This window comes from Corvus cornix, chromosome 14 (genome assembly GCF_000738735.6).
Source record: "Corvus cornix cornix isolate S_Up_H32 chromosome 14, ASM73873v5, whole genome shotgun sequence".
Taxonomy (NCBI): domain Eukaryota; kingdom Metazoa; phylum Chordata; class Aves; order Passeriformes; family Corvidae; genus Corvus; species Corvus cornix.
The window spans coordinates 13,550,049-13,569,706 of record NC_046344.1 but is presented as its reverse complement, the minus strand read 5'-3'; the positions used below and the strand labels follow the sequence as shown (position 1 = coordinate 13,569,706).

The following is a 19,658-nucleotide window of genomic DNA, read 5'->3' as shown; positions in this document are numbered from 1 at the left end:
TCTGCACTCCAAGCATTTTGCACCAACACTCCCACGGTGCGTGAGATAGGGTGCTGCTGAGGCTGGGTGCTCAGAGCAGCCCTCACTGCTCTCCCTGGGGCAGAAAGCTGGATGCCAGCTGCACACCAGGAGCTGCAGGGTAGGGAGGAAGAGGGGGAGATATTTCTGTAGCAGCAGATAGCCCGTTGTACCATCCCCACTTCTCCTATCCACAGGATCCCACACACACATGTGCAGCTGGGGATGAAAACCTGATCAGCTGCTGGTACCCAGTAACCTGGTTTGCTCCCCAACAAGGGGCTGCAGATCCAGCCATCTGCCCTGGAAAGGCATTCCCCAAAGGGAATCCCCGTCCTTTCCCTCCTGGCAGTTCCCTCTCTGGCTCCTGGCCAGGCCACCTGTGTTTGAAACTCCGTGGGACTTTGCTTGGGTTTCTGTGTTATTAATCCTCCCCAGAAGAAATCCCAGGCCTTTCTGGACCTCTTCCCTGTTTGCTAGGACAGCTGCCAGGGGTGTGCTCCTGCTTCATGTCAGCACAGGAGGCACTGCAAAGCCCATGTATTTCCAGAGGGCAAGGGGAGCTCTGTTTTTCCCGGTCAAGGATGCAATCTGATGCTCTCGGCTGTGCTTGCCAGGTACTGGGATGCTTTCTTGGCCTAAACACTGAACAAAGCAGGTCAGAATCAAATCATCTGTCTAGGGAACCGGTGATCCTGATAAAAAGAGACCTCTGTGCTCCTGGTGTGTCCCAGCTGTTCTCACAAAACTGTCAGGCAAGGCACCACCAAGTAACACCACCATTTCCCTGCTTGAATTATAATCTGCATTCAGTGGAGCCCAAATTTAACACTTGATGACACAGGATCAGTGCTCCAAGGAGTGTTGCATGCAAAATGTACATGCAGGAGGGGACGCAGCTGGAGATGAGGTGTTGAACAATTCTGTCCAGTACCTGAGGGCCATTTTGCACCACTCCTGGCTGGTGCAGACCCAGTAGTGCCTGGCTGGAAGCGCGCAGGTGTGTGGCTCACCAGGCCTTGAAGCAGTTTTAGCAAGCTGCAGCAGTGAAAGTGCTGCATTCACATGCTGATGGATATCTATTTCATTGGGTCTTTAACCATGTCTTGTGGCAAGATCACAGCTTCTCATGGGTTTCAAAAAAGTAGGAAATTCCAGTTTCCAGCAGAGAAGAATGAAGCAAATTCATGTAATCACACGTTCACCTTACACATAACAAGCACCAGGAAAGAGCTCTCCTTCAGCTGGTCCTCAGAGGCCACATTTCAAATAAAAGTATTCCCTGAAGAGGGAGAAAACAAACAAGGTTTTTGGGCTGGATGACCTGCTCCAAGCCAGCAATGGTGGGTCCTCTCCACTGAACTGCTGCCATTCACCATCTCATGCTTGAGCAGTCAGAACCTGGCCTTAAGTCACCTTATTCCATCTATTTTAGGCTAGGAGGACTCAGCACACTGAAGGAGAAACACGCTGGCTGGTGATGGCAGCAAGGTTGGTATTCTTTACCAACAGGGTAGCTTTTATCCAGCTCTGCAGATTTCTGCAGCTTGAGTAAAAGAATCCAGAGTCTGGGAGCTGGGCAGGGAAGCATTCGGGAACGAGAATTTGTGGGATGGGGTTAACAGCGCTGTCTGCAAGAGTGTTCTACAGGAGCAAGAAGTCACGTTTCAGTGAGAGCTTTGCTTTTCTTGCAAAATGCACATACTATTGGCAGGAGGAAAAGAACGAGCAGGGGTGGGTCAGATTCCCCCTCCAGCTCCAGAGCGTTCCTCCTGGGAGATGCTGAAGGGCCTTGCAAGTGCATTACTGGATGCTTCTTTTTCTTGTTTATGTGGTAGAAACATCTGAAAACAATTTGTGCCTGTTAAGCTTTGCGGACAGTCAGGGTTCTGCGTGCGATTTGGTCTCCACCTCAGCCAGGACTAGCTGGGGCTGCTCTGTGTTTGCTCATTAGCTAACAAGACATGATATCGTTAGCAGAGCTCTCTGGGGGCTGCCTTCGACTTGTGGCTGCCGTGGGCACGCGCAGGGCTGGGTGCGGTACCGATGAGCTCAGCTTGTCTGGATCACGCAGGTTGGTGGGGAAGATGCAGTAAGATGGTAAAGGAACATCATCCCCCCAGTTACCGCTAACATTGAAAGCATCAGGAGCTGAGGGTTGGTGCTGCGCAAGAGGGATGTGCACCCCGCAGGCCTCACTGGAGCTCCAGCAAACCTCTGCGTGAGCAAGACATGCTGACTGATGCTCCTTGGAGGACGGATGGAGAAATCTTCTGCAGCAATCCCAGGACAAAGGCGAGGATGGCTGAGCAATTGAGGTGGGAGGATGCCCTCCAGAAGGGGAAAATGTTTAAGCTGGGAGGAAAGAAACAGCTTAGAGGAGGGATGATACGCTAACCACATGGCTGGAAGAGGAGGTGTGAAGACTTGATGGGAAACACAGCACTAAGTGTGGGGGAATGGGGCGAGGAGAAGGTAAAGTACAGTGAAACAGCAAGAAAGAGTGAGGGGACTGGGAGCATCGTAGCCCAGCGTGTGTGAGGCTTCGTGGCAAAGGCTCCCGTGGGCGGCAGGGGGGCCAGGGCTTGGCAGCTCAGAGGTGCCCAGCCAAGGGGACTCCCGGCACGGGAATCACGGCAGCGTTCCCAGCAGCCGCGGGGCCGGTGCTAACGGGAGCCGGCACTCAACCCCGCCACCCCAGCCCAGCAGCGGGGCTAAAGGGCGCTGCCCACCGCCGAGGCAGCGGGGAAGGCGGGGGCCGCAGGCTGCGGGGGGCCGCGGGCGGGCCGGTGGCTTCCGCCCGGCGCGGCGCATTCCTACCCCGTGAGTCAGGGCGGCGCGGCGGGATGCGGCGTCCCGCGGCCCCGGGCGCTGGCAGCTCCCCGCCGGGACTCTCAGCGCCGAGCGCCGCTCGGCTCCCGGCTCCTATTTGCATGCCGAGGCTGTGAATGGCGTGCCCGCCCGGCCGGCCCCTGGCACGGGGGAGGAGTCTCCGCGCCCTCCGCGGGCCGAGCTCGGCGGCGCCGGTCCCTTAAGCCGCACTGGGGGGCGGCTCGACCCGAGCGGCCGCTGCGCTTCGCCCGCCTGCACGGTGAGTGCGGGGCCGGAGGGACGAGGGGGGGCTGGCCGGGAGGGGCATCCCGCGAGGGCCGTTCCCTGCCCGGCGGAGGTACCGGGACCGCGCCGCTCCGCCGGGCGGGGAGCGGCCCTCGGCGGCCCGCGGGGTAAGAGCGTCGCCGGAGGCAGGTGCCGCCCCCGACCCCCGCGTTTGGATGTTGGGAGCTTGGTGATCTCGGTGGTTTCGGCTGTAGGTGAAGGTGCGCGTTCACGGCTTGTTTCAGCTGATCCGAGTCCACTCCATCTCCACGCGTTCCCACCCGTCCCTCCCCTGATGCTGGCACCCGTGGTTTGGCAGCGACTTTGGGAGATGATCTGGTGGGAAATATATGGCTTTTTACATGTTAAGGTTAGTTTTCCTGCTGGATCGAGTCCCTGAACTGAGTTCTCACACTGTGCACTGCTGGCACGAAGCAAGGGGATCACGGCAGCCTGACGCGAGCAAGACCAGAGCTTTTGCAGGATTGCACCCTCAGTGCCAAGTCCTTTTGGGCTCCTCAGCAGGCAACCTGTCCTTCCCCCCATCCTGCCACACACATCCCTGCAGTGCCAAAGTGCGCCATGTGGATATTTTGCCCTGTGTTTTTCTCCAGTGTAACTCAGGAGGGGTGAGTGGCAGCACAGATGAGTTTTGTCTGGTGCTCGTCCTAGTGCACGACTCAGTTCTGTGGCTGCTGCTTCTCTTGCAGGTTGGCTTCGTGGTGGGGTGCACGGTGCTGGTCGGGGATGTCTCCAAGCCGGGTCTTGGAGTAAGCAGGAAGTTGTTTCCTTTCTTCCTGTTTTTGTCCCCCTGCCTGCTAATTTCCTCTGGGAAGAAAAGTGCATTCTGCAGAAAAGGGAAAAAATAGTCACACGTAACGGGAAGGGACAAGGCAGCAAAGCTTCTGAATGAAACATAGGATAAGGAAGGAGCACAGGGTGTTAACTGCAGTAACGCTGATAGGGCAGCAAGGACAAATAGCTGCCTGTGTGCTGTGACCACGGGGATAAAAATGGCCCACTTGGGACAAGCTGGGGAGCAGACCCTTGGAAGAACTGGATTTCCACTACAGTGTATGGAAGGATGTTGCTCTCCAGCTCTTCTGTCTCAGTGGTGCAGGTTTTGCAGGAGGAAGTGATGACTAGTGTTAGATTGGCTGGTATAGTTGGAAGAAAAAGGTGAATTTTAGATACTTCCTTCAAGCTTTGATTGTTAAATGGACTTTATGAAAGGGCTTGTCTGCCTTTTTTTTAACTCTCAGTTGCTCTAATAACAGCTATCATCCCTCCCTCCTGCTGCATCACTTATGTCCTTAAATCCTCATGGCTACTGCTGCTCAGCCCAGGTCTCCCCTGTCTGTGTGCAGGCTCTTGGGGAGCCTGTGCCATTCCTGAGCTGGGATACTGCCAGCCTTCCAGGAGGTGCTGTGGTTTTGGAGCAGGTCCCCAGCTTTGTCCCGGTCTCTGTGCTCATTGGTCCTGAGTCCCCAGGAAGGCAGCAGCTCTGGCATGTGGACGTGTGTCCGTGCTGCTCCTGCTTCTGTGCGTTCCCATGAAAGGAGGTTGATGCTGGGCAGTGTAAAAGCAACTCCTACAAAACTAGTTCTGCTCTGGGACTTCCCATGACAGGCCTTTTTTTTTTTTTTTTTTTTAAGCAATCCACTTGTGAGAGATCTGCCTACAAACTGGCTTTTCAGGTTCTGGGGAAAGCCATGGGCTGGCCCTGGTCTCGGGAATGTCTTGCTCTGTGCTGGGTAGGCTTCGGGGGGGGGTGGGGATGAGCTTTGAATGCGGAGAGTGCTGCTGACCTGCAGAGCACAGCAGACACCTCTTCTCCAACAAGCTTGTCCTCACTGTGTCCTGGTGCTGAGACCTTGTGACCCTGATGCGTCACCTCAGGCAGGAGTTGTGTCCCTCAGAGAGGGCCAGCACCTCATCACGGGACTTGGCAGACAGCTCGTTTCACTTTCGTGGTGGGGAATGCAGCGAGGCTGCATTTGTGTGAGGTCGCCAGGCAGGAATAGGAATTCCTTTTGGGGTCATCAGTCCTGTTCCTCTGGAATCCATCCCCGGAGAGTAGCCAGCAAGTCCCAACATGTTCCCCTGAAAGAGGCAGGGTCTGCTGCGTGTGGCATGATAGGACAGTTTATTCTGGGCACAGAGCCCTCATGCTCAGATATAATTAGTAAAGGTTTGATTCTCTTCAGTGTGCTGGATCTCTGTGCAGTGCAAACACAGCCAGGTTAGTGCTGAAGACCTCAGATGGGCAACATGACCGGGAGTACCAGCTTGTTTTCCTCTTCCATTCAGTGTATCCAGCAAAAAGTTGAGCAGAGCGTGTGTTGTGTGAACCCCATGTCGCTGGGGATGTGCTTGCCAAGCAGGACTGGCTGTGAGCTGAAGATCCTGACATTTCTTTGTCTGTCACTTTACAGCTTTTATCCAGCAGAACAGTCTTTGATAAGATTCTTCCCTTGTGGTTGCTGCCTTTCTTCCATAGCTACCTCTGGAGGCTTTGGCACCCCGTGGAGACCATGCGCCTTTCTCAGAGGTTCCAGCGTTAATTGTGACCTGATGTGACGCTTCTATTAATTGCTGTTCCTGCAGCCACCAGCCTGTAGCCTGCAGACCCATTTCAGTAGAAATACTTAAAACTCAAGGGTGGGTTCCTTCATTAACATTTTCCCTGAGTTCAGACATGGATTAGTTTCCTTTCTTTTCAGCTGAAGAGGTTCTGGACTCCAAGTTTAACATTTATCATCATCTAGTTGGAAGGAAAGGGACATGAAATGTGCAGATCTCACACTTGCTGTGAGGTTGCCTCCCAGCTGCTGGGTATGTACATGCTGGAGTTTTAAGGAACCCATGTGTTGCCTGTCTGCTCAGGGAGCTGTGTTGCATCCTCTCTGCTATGTGATAATATCTCAGTGTGTACTGTGGGTGCTGCAGCCTGAATTTCATGGGACTTGTGTCTGGATCATTGGGAAAACATCTCAGTGCTGCTGGAAATTAGGATGAAGATGGTTTCTTTCTTCAGAGGAGCTGAAGCCCAGATGTCCAGCGTTGTGCAGGTAGTTCTCTTCCCAGTGGTAGGCTTTTTTTTTTTAGCTTTGTGGTTGGTTGTTTTGTTTGGTTTTTTTTTTGCCTTGTTCAGAACTAACAGACCTGAATGGACATCAGGTTGCTTACTCTACTAGTCCTCAATAACTCCCCTCTGAGAGAATAACATTTAAAAGGGACAGTCTTAGCCCTGCAGCTCTTAGTCCCAAGAGATTAGGCAGGCAAGAGGCAAAATTTAACCTTGGAAGGAAATGGATCTGTTTGGCAGCATTTCCCGTGGTCGTGCTGGCAGCTCTGTTTCCATGTCCTTGAAGAACCCCAGGCTAATTTGGTGTGTGATGTGTGCTCAGACCATCCAGGTCTGCTTGCACAGAGTTGTGGAGACCCTCCCTCCAGTGCACCCTGAGGTGGGCAGGGCTTGCCAGCCAACCTCTCTGTTCTCACAGAATGTCTGTGCCACTGCGAAGTGAAGTTTCCACAGGGAGAAGTGGAAATTGCGTCTGTGCTGAGATTGCCTATTGTCATATCCTTGTGAGTTGAACTTCAGGGATTTCCGGCAGTTTGCTCCTGTTTTTGTCCCTACTCATCTTGCTGCTGTCCAGGACTGGTTGAAGCTTCAGATCACACTTCTCTTCCTTGTTTCAGTCCATGCTGCTGTAGGAATGAGGAAGTGGGATTTTTTTTTAATGTGTGTTGGGATGATGCCATGAAGAGCAAATTAGCAGCTGAGTTTTTGATCAAATCATCCAAACTATGGTCAAATCCTTTTGAGTAACAGTATCTGTTTCCCACTGGGTGAAGACAGAGCTTATTCTTCACATTTACCTTACCTGTCAAATCTCCTAAAGCTGTAAGAGTGCAGTTTCATTGCTTGTGTGCTCTACTTGCTGCACAGACAGCAAATGTCAGCTTGACATAGGGCTTGTTTTTGCGGTAATTTCCTTTGGATGCACTCTTCAACTATCTAGGTAAACAATTTATTTCAAATATAATTACAGCTCCTTTTTGCCTACCGAAGAAATGTTGGAACTGTGGTGATACAGACCTGAGCTGTGGATAAGTTCTTAAGTTCTGGGGCCTTCAGCAACAAACAGACCTTGCCTTAGTAATCAGAGCATCTCTAAAGCACAGTGTTTATTAAAGGAAATGTAATTTCTTCTCAGTGAAGTCTGAGGTATCATTGCACAATACTTCCCTGGCACGGTAGAGCCTTCCCAGGGGGAGAAGAGATAGCAAGCCATGCCTGATCTTGCCTTTTCTGGAAAGCCTACCTTTGCCGCCTCCTCCCCTTCCTGTTTCCACTCTGCTCAGAGCCAGCCCCTTGCTCTGCTGGTCAGCAGCAATCCCTGCTTTGAAGGTTTTCTTTCCTTTAAGAAGGAACAATCCCTATGAGGTCATCCTGAAACTGCACAGGACGCTGCGTTTACAGTCTTTCAGGTCTGGCACTTACTTGGCTTTGGCTCAGTGAAAGTTAGAACTGCTTGGATTTTAAAATCTGGAGGGCTCAGAAGGCTGGGTTGACAAATGCACCTTCTGTATTTCAGGAGTTACTGCCCTGTAGCAATCAGCACACGGGAGGTTTGTTACTCTGTTGCTTAAATGCAAAGCCTTAAAGTGAACTGTATAAAACTGTGAGTAGTTCTGCCAAAAAGTGTGAGTATACCTTCCTTTTCTCTGGCTGTTCTGGGACTGTAATTTCAGGGAGAACAGCGAGCAAGAATGTGCCATTCACTCAGTCTGAAGAAGTGTGGTTCACTTAGAAATTTAATATTTTTTTTGCTAAACCAAGTTAGAATTATGATTATTTCTGTTTGCATTATTGAGTTGTTGCACTGGGCACACAGTGAGTATGCAGAGGTGTGCACACCTGCAGAGCAAGACAAGCTCTTCTTGCAGCTGTTTCCAGTTGGACGCAGCAGGAGATGGAGTGTGCCTGGCTGTCAAGCATGAGCCAGGGAGAATAGTTAAAGCAGCAGAGTGGCTCTCCTGTGTCCCTGGCTGCATCAGCTAATGGTGAGGAACAGCAGCTCCAGCCAAACCAGCTCTGCTCTGAGTCCTTGGCTGTTTAACTAGTCCTTTGAAGGATCTCCACCGGGCCTCTGTGGGCGTTTTTTATTCTCTCACTCGTACCCAGGTGAGCAGAACTGTAGTGGTGCTGGAGAAAGCAGGTGTGTGATGGGGAGTGAGGATACTCCAAGTTTCAAAGGAACATGCTAAGAAAGCTGTTCTGAATGGCTCTGTGGCGTCCATCCTTCCTGAATATAAAGTTTGTCTTCTGGTGGCTCCAGCATTTGTTACTGTTACTTCCTCTAAGATTTATTTTAGGTTGCTATTCAACATGGTTTTATGTAACTTTCCATAGGAAATGTTGTCATTTGTGGCAGTTTTGATCTCTTTTGCCATTGAAACGTTTTTATTTAGCACAACAAACAGTGATTCTTAGCTGCTTTTAGTACCCAGAGTCTTTGCTGTAGAAGATGAGTGGCTTTTGTCTAACATAATTTTTGGTTTGGCCTATTGTGATCTTTTTAGGGGAGGTTGCTGGTTTTGACAGTTGCTTTTCCATCAGTTGTTTATTGATATTGTATTTTCTAAATGAACAATGTTGTAATCACTAAGAGATGTTACCAAGAAAATTGCTCTTGAGGTGGGTGCACAGACAGCAGCTATTCCAAAATCAACCAGAGCCAGTGTTTCCTTCTGTCCTCAGTGTCATCCCAGCTCTGTGTTTCCAGCTTTCCTTGTGTCCTGAACCCTTACAGTACTTGTGAAGAATATGAGAGCTGGTAGAAAAAACTTCAAAATGCAGAATTTCATTGAAAATAATACCTTTGTTGGGTTTGTCTTTTGTTTCCTAATGTGGGTCATGGCTGTACTGACAAAAGCATTTTTGTGACTCTTACCTTGCTGTATAATTGAGGCAGTGACTGTGCCCATGGTACTTGTGGGTCTGACAGAACTTAACCAGGCATCTATTTTACTAGTAATGGAAATAAATCTGGAACAGGGCCCTCTGAAGCCCCATTGAATCATTTAAATGAGTTAAATGCACTGAAATAGTTTCTGTGATCACTCTTTCCTGAAGAAGGTGCAGACCCAGGCAGAGCACTGAGACAACTGTGCTTTGGGGCTGCTGGGGACCCCAGAGCAAAGGGCTCTGCTGGCTCAGCCCAGGCACCACTCACCCAACAGGCAGCAGTGGTAGCCCTCAAACAGGGTGCAGGAACAAGGCTTGCATAGATGATCCTTCTTCTGGTGGCTGGTAATGCATCTCTTGGTAGAAACAGCTCTTTTGGAGGACCAGGCAGTGCTGACTCTGCTGGCTTCCCTAAGGAATGGGAATGCTGCTCAGAGCTTGGTGTGCCATCACTGGAGCTGTTGGCAGGTATCTCATCATGCTGTGCCCCATCGTAGGCTATAAGTGACAGCCTGTGACCAGACTTTTAGGATGTGGCTGCTGGAAATGTGGCTGTTGGATGTGGCAGCAAAGCCACAGGGTGTGTTCACAGAGAAACATAAACAGGGTGAAGATGCCAAAGTACTCCAGAAGGTTTTCCACTGCTCCCCCCTCATTGTTGGTTGGTTTATGTGCAGGCTGTTGCCTTTGCTGGTATCTCAGTAGGTTGTTGATGGCTCTTGGCTGGGTTTGCTCTGGATGGTGGAGTTGGTGATCGCTCATCACCCAGGCCCTGCGTGGGCCCTGGGTGTGCTTGGCTGGTGCTGCGGACCTGCCTCTGCCATCTGGGCCACACGTGCTGAGGAGATGGAAAAGGCCCCTCTGCCCAGCTTACTCTGCTTGGCTCCCTTCCACCTACTTCCTTGTGGGTGCTCCAGGCCATGGGTAAGCAGGGGAAACTCCTCCCTTGGGAGCACCTCTGTGGAAGCTGCCCGTGCGTGAGGCTTGGTTGTCAGCTCTGGAGAAATCTGTGGATGGTTTGGATGTTTTCCCATCTAATGACCCCACCAGAAAATTCACTCTGCCTCTGGTGATACGGTAGTGTTTTATTCCTGCTGCACTCAACACCTGCACTAAAGGCACTTCTCAGAAGATTATTTAGAGGTGCCGAACCCACCACCTCCCTGGGATAATTGTTGGCTTCCCACAGATCTGAGTTTCTGGCCATATTTTCAACAATCACTTCAAACTATACTGCCTTGAGAAGCACTCCAGTCATTTGGCTCCAGCTGCTTCTGTTTGTTCCTGCTTCTTCCCCTTTCCTTCTGCTGGCACAAGTGTTTGTGGAGCCATGTGGGAAGGAGCTGAGGCTGGAACGAGCCATTTTCTCTGCTGAGCTCATGTGGGTTGGTTCCCAGTATGGATCACCCAACAGCTGTGGGGATGCTGGTGCCAGCAGGAGGAGGAGGGCAGCAAACAAGGCTGGGTCACTGCTTCTTCTGTTGGCTTGCATCTCTTTCAAGTGTCTGTGACATCTTTTTAGCTTGAATTTTGAGCTTTGGTTTCTGAGGTCCTGTTACTATTTTGCCCTTTGTCTGCTGCAACAAAAGGACCTTGAAGATCAGTCTGTTGCTTGTGACTGCATGTTACAGTTGGGGGTCATCTTTTAACCTGTATTTGAAGGAGTTCAGCTACAGATCTGGGGACTAACAGAAATCAAAAAGGGTTTTTGAGCTTCCTGTTTTTCCTCTCTCTTCTATATGAGGGCACCACACCTTCAGGTCCCAGGTGAAGCTGCTTTGAAAGCTTTTAGTGCTGGTGTTCAAGTTGGAACTGATTTTTGTTTGATTTCCATCATGACCTTCGTGTTTTTCTGAAAATCAAGAAAATCAGTTGCTCAAAGGGATATCAGGTCTGCTTTCTTGATCATGGGATTGGCTCACATACATTCAGACTTCACTGGCAGACGTTTTCATTACCTGTACTTAAAACCCTCTGTCTCTGTATGCAGCTGAACCTTTTCCAAGTTCACTGGGTCCCAGCTGAAGCTTTGCACTCCTGCTGTGCCTCTTTGAATACCATCACTCTCCAAGGCTTGGCATGAAATATTAACCCAATGTAGCTTCCCATTTCTTGTCTAGGGGTCTGCCTGGCCTCTTCCAAACCAGGCAGTTTCTGTTGATATTTCTCAGCTAATTCAATTAAATGGTTCATGGTGAGATACCTAGTGGGGATGGAGCAGGACAATTTCACACAGGCAGGGGACAACAGCTTGGGGCTGTATTTGATGTCTCACCTGAGCTGCTGTCATGCTGAGCCATCGCTGAATAGGCTGGTCCTACCCTTCCTCTCCAGGGCTTATCTGAAATTGTCTGAGCCTCTTCAGGATGCCAGATCAACAGGAAATAATTTACTAGGGTTAGTTTGTGCTGGTAAAACACCTTGAAGTGGCTCAGTGGAGTAAGGCAAACCTGCTCCCTGGGCAGCAGCTAGCTGGCAGATGGGATTGCTTGCGAGCAGAAGCCAGAGCCCTGAGGAATTGTTGCCTGTGTGATTTGGTGCAGGCTTTTGGAAGCAGCATCAGCCTCTACCAGCACTCAGGCAGAGCTTGTGCATGGCAGAGAGCAGGGACAGTGGGATGTGTGTGGGAATGGCAGTGCTGCCAGCTCCCTGCGGGGCAGGGCTCAAAGGGCAGTGTGTCTGCACAGCTCTCTGCCAGGCTTGTGCTCAGAGGTGCCTGGTCTGCTCAGACCCAGCTTCTGCTATGGCAGCCTGCGGGTCTGCAAAGCCTTACAGTATTTCCCAGCTCAGCAGCCAGGGTTGGGAAAGCAGGAGAGGGCCCTGGGCAGTGCTGATGGCCTTGTTTTGTTTCGCAGGTATTTTCTTAGGGTGGGCAGTGGGGGTGGTCTCAGCCAAAGCTTGGGTGTTGCTGTGCCCTTAACAGCTTTCCCCGAGAGTGCAAGGCCACAGGCCTGTCCCACCTTCCCCGTCCCTGCCTGCCCTCAGCCCCTCCATCTAGCCTGTTTTAAAGGGCTGGCTTATGCCTGGTGTTTGGGATATTGTTTGTAACTCGTTGGGTCTGATCCATGCTAGATGGTTTTATTGGCAGCCACGAGACTGAAACCCCACTGCTCCTCTTCTCCTTGGACTTCCTGCCTTTTCCCTGCTCTGCCAGCAGCAATCCTCCTGGAGAGAGAGGCACAGCCAGGAGCTTTCTCCTCTGTCTCCTCTGGCTTGTCCTGTCTGGAGAACACATTGAGGATCCCGGTTTCTTTGCTGTGTCCACCTGGATTCCTGTACCTCATCCAGAACAGCTGCGTGGACAGACCCCTTCAGGTACATGGGACTTGCCTGGCACTTTGTGTAGCAGGCACTGTAAATAAAGTTGTTGCAGTGATGGGGTTTGAAAAATGGAGAAAAATTGCTGGAGTCTGACCACAGAATGTGGCGATCGGATTGCAGCGGAATGACCCCGGTGTCTGTTACCTCCTGGGGGTGTCTGTAGGAGCATGCACACACTGTGCTGGAGAGGAGCAGTGATGCTGGAAAAAGCAGATGCTGTTTGTTTGTGTGGTAGTGTTGAATTAAGTCGGGGTTTTGTTTTGGTTTTTGTTTGGAATGTTTCTTGGGGGAAAAAAGCCAGCTTTATTTTAAATGGGAATGCTGGTAAAATGGAAATTTTGGAAGAAAAGAAATCAACATTGGAATAGCTTCAGTTGTCTGTTTAAGTGGAAGGATGGTCTGTCTTTGAAATGACTGTGCAAGTCTCTAAATGTATTTAGGATGCCTGTCAGTTTTAGGAACATGCTCAAGCTTCTGGACAAAGCTTTTCCTTTGCTCTTTGGGTCAGTAGATTTCACTAAGCAGCTTTCCTTGATCATGTGCCAACTTTGATATTTAATGTGCTCTCCCCTTTCTTAGCCTGATCCACAGCGCAGTGGATTTGCCTTTCGTTCTGGTTCTGTGACCTTGCTTTGGCACAGGCCTTTTGAAGATGAATTTTCCAGACTATCTGCAATTGATACATTTTTTTCTTTTTTTTTGTTTATTTTAATTGAAATGGACATTATTAATAATTTTTATGCTGCTACCAGCTGATCAGTTAGAAGAAGCTGAATCTGCAAATGCCTCTCATTCAGCCTTGTGTTTTCATATTCCTGACTTTTGTGGTGCTGGTGGAACAGAGTCCAAACTAAGCCAGCACAGGTGAGAGGTCTGAAACAGCCCCTGTACAAGGACTGAGCTGCTGATGTGGGTGTGGGAAAAGGGCATGGTACGAACAGCATGGAAGAGATCTGTAGGGTCAGGACTTGCACAGAGAAAGAGGATAGGGAAAAGCTGATCACTGTTCTAATTCCAAGAACTACGGGGCAACAGGTGAACCCAGGAAATGGCAGGTTTGCAGATGAACTGGAGCAGGCTTGTCACACAGCACGTGTTTCAGCTCTGGAGCTTTGTCATGTGCAGTTATGAATACTAGAAGTTTGCTTGGATTAAAAAATGAGCTGGATAAATTCTGGAATAGTAACCACTGGATTGATATAGAGATGGATACAGAGCTGTTACATGTAAAGGCATTTCTGGCACAAGAAGCCTGTGACTTATTCCTAGCACATGCCATGGCTCTGTCCTGGGAGATAGGACTGTCGAGTGATCCTGTACTCTTGCCCCGTGCCAGGCATCCTTGGTTGGAAATGAGATACAGGCTTTAGAGGGACACTTAGCCTGACCTTGCACAGCTGTGCTGTGTGTGTGTTCCCATCCTGCTGCTGTTGGTGGCCTCTTGACAGTATTAAGAAATTGGGATTGATGGTATGGGACCACTCAAACAAAGTATGTATCAATTCAGTCAACTTTGAAACAAAGCCCACTGGCCTGATGAAATACATGGACACTGGATCTTGAAACATTGGCCCCTAAAAGTAACCAAGGGGTCAGCGTGAAACTCAGCAAGTGCTTTTACTGCAATGCTGAGACAGAAATTAGCAGCACCTGGAGTGAGGGCCAGGTGTAATGAGGGCTGTTACCCCTTTGCCATGCAAAGGCTGTTTGACCATGTAGCTGTACATCTGTGCACACAGCCCTACACTGATGCTCATCTAGTCCATATATCTGTATATTCAGCTGGATCCACATTCAGGCTGCCCGTTAACCCCCTGGAGACCTGTCTCTCATGACCATACCACAGGCCTTTTTGTGCCTGGGGCAGAGGCACTTGCCTGACCTGTGCTGTGGCTGACTATTCACACAGAATTCACGGTGCTTGCCCTGGCAGGGCCTGATCCAGTCTTAGGTGTTTGTAAGGTTTATTTTTGGCCACTCCAAATGCACACAGGGAATTGGGAATGCTGAACAGCTCGGCCTTCACTGCATCCTTCTACTGGGAAGTGAACCTGTTAGTGAGTAAAGAAGGTTGAGCTGGTAGAGGGATTTGCTTCTACATACTCTGTTTGCAGTCACCCTTGAAACTCAGCTGGGGTTTAAATACTGAATGCATTTAGACAATTATTATATATGCATTTTTATGCTTTGCTATCTAAAGAACTCTTTAACTGCTGAAGCTGGGAGAAAGCAGAGCATTCCATTGCTCTGTTAGGATGTGAATTTCATCTTGAGATCTTCACCTTGCTTAAAGAACTAAGTTGAAACAACTTTGGGGGTAATTGTAAGGCCACAGGCTTGACCCCTGTGTGTGCATGCCCTGTCCTCTTTGGCATGTGTGTACACCCTGGAGATCTCATGTGCTAGTCTGCAAGGGTGGCAAGGAAGCCAGTGAGGATACGTGGACATCACTGTCTGTGGTCTGTGGCAATTTAGGAAGGGAAACTGAAAACAGATTTAATTGGATGTCTTTCACAGGGTTTCACGTTATTGCAGCAACTTTCGGGCAATACAGGCGTGATTCATCCCCTCCCTTCCTGGCTTGGCCTCACTGATTGATAAAGCTGCAAATCTTACACGTTTGTATTCTTTACACCCAGAGCTTGTGCTCACAAAGGCAGCTCTGTAGGTAGACAGGAAGGATGTTGAGTGATGGTGGCTCAGTGGTGAGATGTTGGAAAAAGCAGAGTTGCTACTTCAGATGCTCTGAATTTGCCCTTGAAGACACAGGAAGGAGGCTCTTGAGTTGTGTGAAATAGATTTTGTTTGGTCATGCCAGAGTGATGGCTCTGTCTCTCTTGGCTGGTCTCTGATTAGGGCACCTCAGGGAGACGTGGTGTGGTGTTTGTGATCCTCGCGGTAAATGCTGGAGCTCTGTGCTGGAGTATTTCAGGTATGAGAAATCTGCTTTGCTTTCTGACCTCACCATGAAGACAAATTTGCAAGACCTTTCAGTAAATCGTGTCTCATAGCGGATTTACTCATACCAAGCACAGGCAGGAGTTCCCCTAAAACTCTCACTGTCCTTATCTTATAGGAAGTTAGAACAGTTGTATTTAGCCACCCCTGCAGCTCGGCGGGGAGGGAAGGAAGGATTTGTGTCCCTCTCATGCACAGCACTGCATCTGTGCAACAGGACTGTGGTGCATGTATGAAGGGCATGTCTGTACAGGCTAGATCAAGAATTCCCAGACTTTTGGGGGCCTGTGGTATTTGCTGAAACCCAACCTTCATCCACCTACAGCTGAGTCCTCCCTTTCTGTCGTTCCGGCTCAGCTGAGCACAGCGCTCCTGGCAGCCGGCCCAGCTCGCGCGACTGAACCAGCAGCTGGCCTTCAGCTCCTTTTAGATGAGATTCTCTCCTAACCCAATCCAGATCATCCCCCACTCCCTTTTATTGACCTATTTCCCCGCTGCCTGCCCCCCCGCCTTGTATCTTTCGCGTGGTGTGCGCAGTTCCCTTTGCAGAGCAGCTGCAGGGAGCTGTGGGAATATGGTGGAAATCCCTGCAAGGCAGTGCACGTTTCAGAGAACCAGTGCCTAATTTAGGTTGGGAGGTACCCTTGCAGGTTGACTGGCTCATCCACTGCAAGGCTGGGATAATTCAGGCAGCTCAGGGCCTTGTTTTGTTGAGTGCCAAATGTCTCCGAGGGTGGAGATCTCTCTGCCTCTGGTCCTGGCCTAGGACTTGGCCTCTCACAAGGAAGAATCCTTATGTGTTAAACTAATTCTGCATTTAAAATAAATGGGCTGTGTTAACACCGTAAGAACACTAAGTTTTAATTCCAACTGAGTTTTTCTCCTACCCCCTTTCAAAACATGTGTGCTTGCTGATTTAACTGGTTGCTTATTCCATCTGTCCACTGTGGTGAAGAGGCTGGGACACTTGATTATTTTTGTCCCCTGTGGCTAAGGGCCGTAGGCCAGGCTAGGACAACGCAAGGAGAGAGCCAGGAGGGAATGGAATCTGTTGTCCCGTTCAGCACACATGCTTCCCACTGTTCACTTGAAGTTGTGTGTGTGCTAGGAGAGGAAGAAATACAAACTCGTAGCATAATTTAGGTTGGACGGTACCTGTGGAGGTATCTGCGCTGATCTGCCTCCAGTGAAATCTATTTTCTGAATTGTTTCTCTGAGTGTGCACAGTGAAGTGGATGCTCTGCCAGCCTGAAAGACTCTGTGGTCTCTGTGTCCCACTGTGTGTGATGCAAACAGGTGGGGAAAACTGCAGCAGAGTGGGCAAGATGACAGCGAGTCACTCTGCTCACTGCGGCCTTTTGATTACACAGCAGTGTTTATTTAAATACCATATCATTATTATTTATGTATGAAAACCACTCAATTCAGGATTAGTGCCAGTTCTCTAATGTTCATGCTATACTGGTCTTGCTCTGTGCGCCGTGTTGTGTTTCTAGAAAATCACTACTACATTTAAAAGAGATTAGAACCAGCAATGAGAAGCGGCCACTTGTTAATTGCTAAGTGGTAGGTAGGTTAGAAAGTGTGGTGCTCGGCTTTGGGTGGGCAAAAAAGGGTGTTTGTGAGTCACAAGCTGGTTTTAGATGGAGGTCAGTGGCTTTTGATACTGCAGTTACTTAGCTGGTTGGTCTGGATCCAGATCTCATTAAGATTTAATTCATGGCTTGTTCTTAAGGAATCTGGATCTCACAGTAGTCTCAGCAAAAATCTTAATGGGAGGTGACTCAAACTTGTGACTGCAGTCTGTGTACCTGGCTTGAAATCCCGTGCCCTGAGCAACGCTCCATGTCCTCCGAGTGTCAGGTCCTGAATGACCAGTGTGGGCACAAGCTGTGACCCTTGAGCCCTCATGAGGCACTTTGGGAATTGATCCCACGTGGGGCTTGGGGCCATCAGTCACAGCGGGGAGGAGGACTCTCTGCTCGCCCTGCCAGCATGGACTGGGAGGGATGAGCCAGATTCCCTCCTGACTCTGATGTCTCCCCTCTCCTAGGCCTGAGAACAAGCGTGGGACGATGTCGGAGGCACGGCACGACAGCACAAGCAGTTTACAGCGGAAGAAGCCGCCATGGTTAAAACTGGACATCCCGGTACCGGTGCCCATGCCCGTGCCAGAGGAGCCCCTCCAGCCCGTGCAGGTACAGGTGCTGGGGAGGAGGGAGGGTCTGTGGAGATGGGGGGGATGTGCTGGGAGCATCCCTGTGCCTGCGGTCCCCATCAGTCCTGGCTGAGGGAAAAGCAGCGTGTGATGGCAGGTCATGAGGCCACATAAGAAGGGGCAGAGCCTTTGAGTAAATTTATGATCAGTAATTAACTCTCCTTGAAGGGGATGTGGGAGGGATGAGGGTGGGTGGCTGATGTGCTCGCATCAGTGGATGTGACTGTTTGGATGTGGGCATTGTGAAAAGTGTCTTGGCTGGGATATGAGAGTGAGGTATTCAAACAAGCATTTCTTAAGGGGACTGGAGGACTGAAGATCTCCCAGATAAACATGAGGGCCTGGAAGTGCTGGAGCTTGTGCTGATATGAGCAGCGTATGAATCTGACTTATGAATAGCCAAGATAATGACAGACTTTCATCAGTAACAGCAAAGAACAGTTACTGGCAACACAAAGCTGTTACCAGCATGAGGAACATAAGAGAACCATGTGGGATGAGAAATACATAGCACTGAGGAGTGCTGAAGTAGAGATGAGGTGATAGGTTAATAGGAGCCGTGCAAAGCATGAGAGTAAAACATCCTTGTTTGTGCTGGGAATAGGAGGAATATCAGGAATACCTGCTACAAGGTATTAAAAACTGCTGTAGGGGTGAGGCCTGGGTATGAACGCTGGCTGCTTGTGTGGCCTTGCTGTAGAAACAGAGACTTTGTGCACTGAAGGCAGAGCCAGAGGGTTCTTGCTGCCCAGCTCCCACAGGCGGGTACAGGGCCTGGGTTCAGTCACTTATGTGAAAAAAAGTTAAGTCATCAGAAAAATGGAGGGTTATACAGTTTCCCTAGAGGAGGCTGAGGACAAGCTTAAGAGGGAACTTCTGTTGCACTTGGGACAGCAAGAACTGCTCTCTTCACCATTCCGTGATGCAGGGACTCAAATGCACTTCACTTACGTGACAGCTCCTGGCAGGTAAATCTTGGTTCTGGTCTTCCCTTGGAAGGAAAGAGTTTGGGGGTCAGTCTGTAGGGATTAGAAGTGGAGTTCAGGGTTTTACCAGTGCAGGTTGAAACCTTCTGAATCAATTTTTTAAGGCTTTGATGGATCTTCCCTTATCTGAAATCTCTAAATCCAGCTGAGTACCTGGAGACACACTGTGCGCTTATGATGGAAGCTGGTGGAGGTGATGTTCTCTGGGGGTCTCGTGTGCGCAGCCCAGGCTGTCAGGATAAGAGTGCATTCTGTGCTCCTCTGGCTTACAACCTGAGTATCTGTGCACTGTTTTTACATAAAAGATATCAAAATTGTTGATAGCATAAGTGGAAATCATTAGCTTTCTGGGCTAGAGAGGCTAAAGCAGTCTCGAGGCAGAGACAGTGTCTGACCAGAGGATCGATCAGAGCTTCACTTGCCACAGGGGCAGTCTGCTCAGCCTGCCCTGTACAAATGGGAGATGGTGTCTCTGCTGAGCTGATAAAAATGTAATGCAGAGCAGCCCTGGGGAGGCAGTTCTATCAGCTGAGAACAGCCTGGTGAGTGGTGTCACATTTGGTAGGTGATGTTTAGCCAAGACATGTGAGTGTGCCCAGGCAATTAGGCTATGAACAAAGCCTTTCCCAGCTTGCTTAGGCTGCACCAGGCAGCAACTACAGATCCACCCACAGCTCTCACAGGCTTTTAGTGCAGATCCAGAGCCACTTAAAAAGCAAATCCCACTGACTGTGCTTCTCTTGACCTTGTGGAGCGGTCTAGGAGAGTGTGATCTGGCTAGGCAACAGCCAGGAGGGTATGTTGCTGGAGCTCATGCAGTACATGTTGAATTGCTAACTGTTCCCCAGCCTGGCTGGCCTTGTGGAGCCTCACTCCCAGAACACTGACCCCCTCCTGCTTCCCTCGGCAGGCGACGCGGCGCCAGGCGTTCCTGCGGAGCGTGAGCATGCCGGCCGACAACAGCCGCGTGCCGTCCCTGCCCCACGACCCTGCCCGGAGACCGGTGCTACAACGACAGACCTCAATCACCCAGACCATCAAGAGGTGAGGCACGCAGCTCGTGGAACCTGCTGCAGTGCGTTCT

The 19,658-nt window shown here is 50.2% G+C and overlaps 1 protein-coding gene across 5 annotated transcripts in view; it reads left to right on the top strand.

Annotated features, from left to right (window-relative positions):
* The first annotated feature begins 2,065 nt into the window (after positions 1-2,065).
* RHBDF1 (rhomboid 5 homolog 1) overlaps positions 2,066-19,658 on the top strand; it is a 35,592-nt gene continuing 17,999 nt past the window's right edge. For 2 of the 5 annotated variants that reach the window (XM_019281734.3, XM_039560671.1), the window contains exons 1-3: positions 2,066-2,336; positions 17,424-17,568; positions 19,485-19,618. In XM_019281734.3, the coding sequence (XP_019137279.2) occupies positions 2,251-2,336; positions 17,424-17,568; positions 19,485-19,618 (365 nt within the window). In that variant the 5' untranslated portion in view covers positions 2,066-2,250. Of the gene's footprint in view, positions 2,337-2,864; positions 3,110-12,001; positions 12,407-17,423; positions 17,569-19,484; positions 19,619-19,658 lie in introns of those variants that run through there. The other 3 variants (XM_039560672.1, XM_039560673.1, XM_019281736.3) reach the window with 3 other exon arrangements.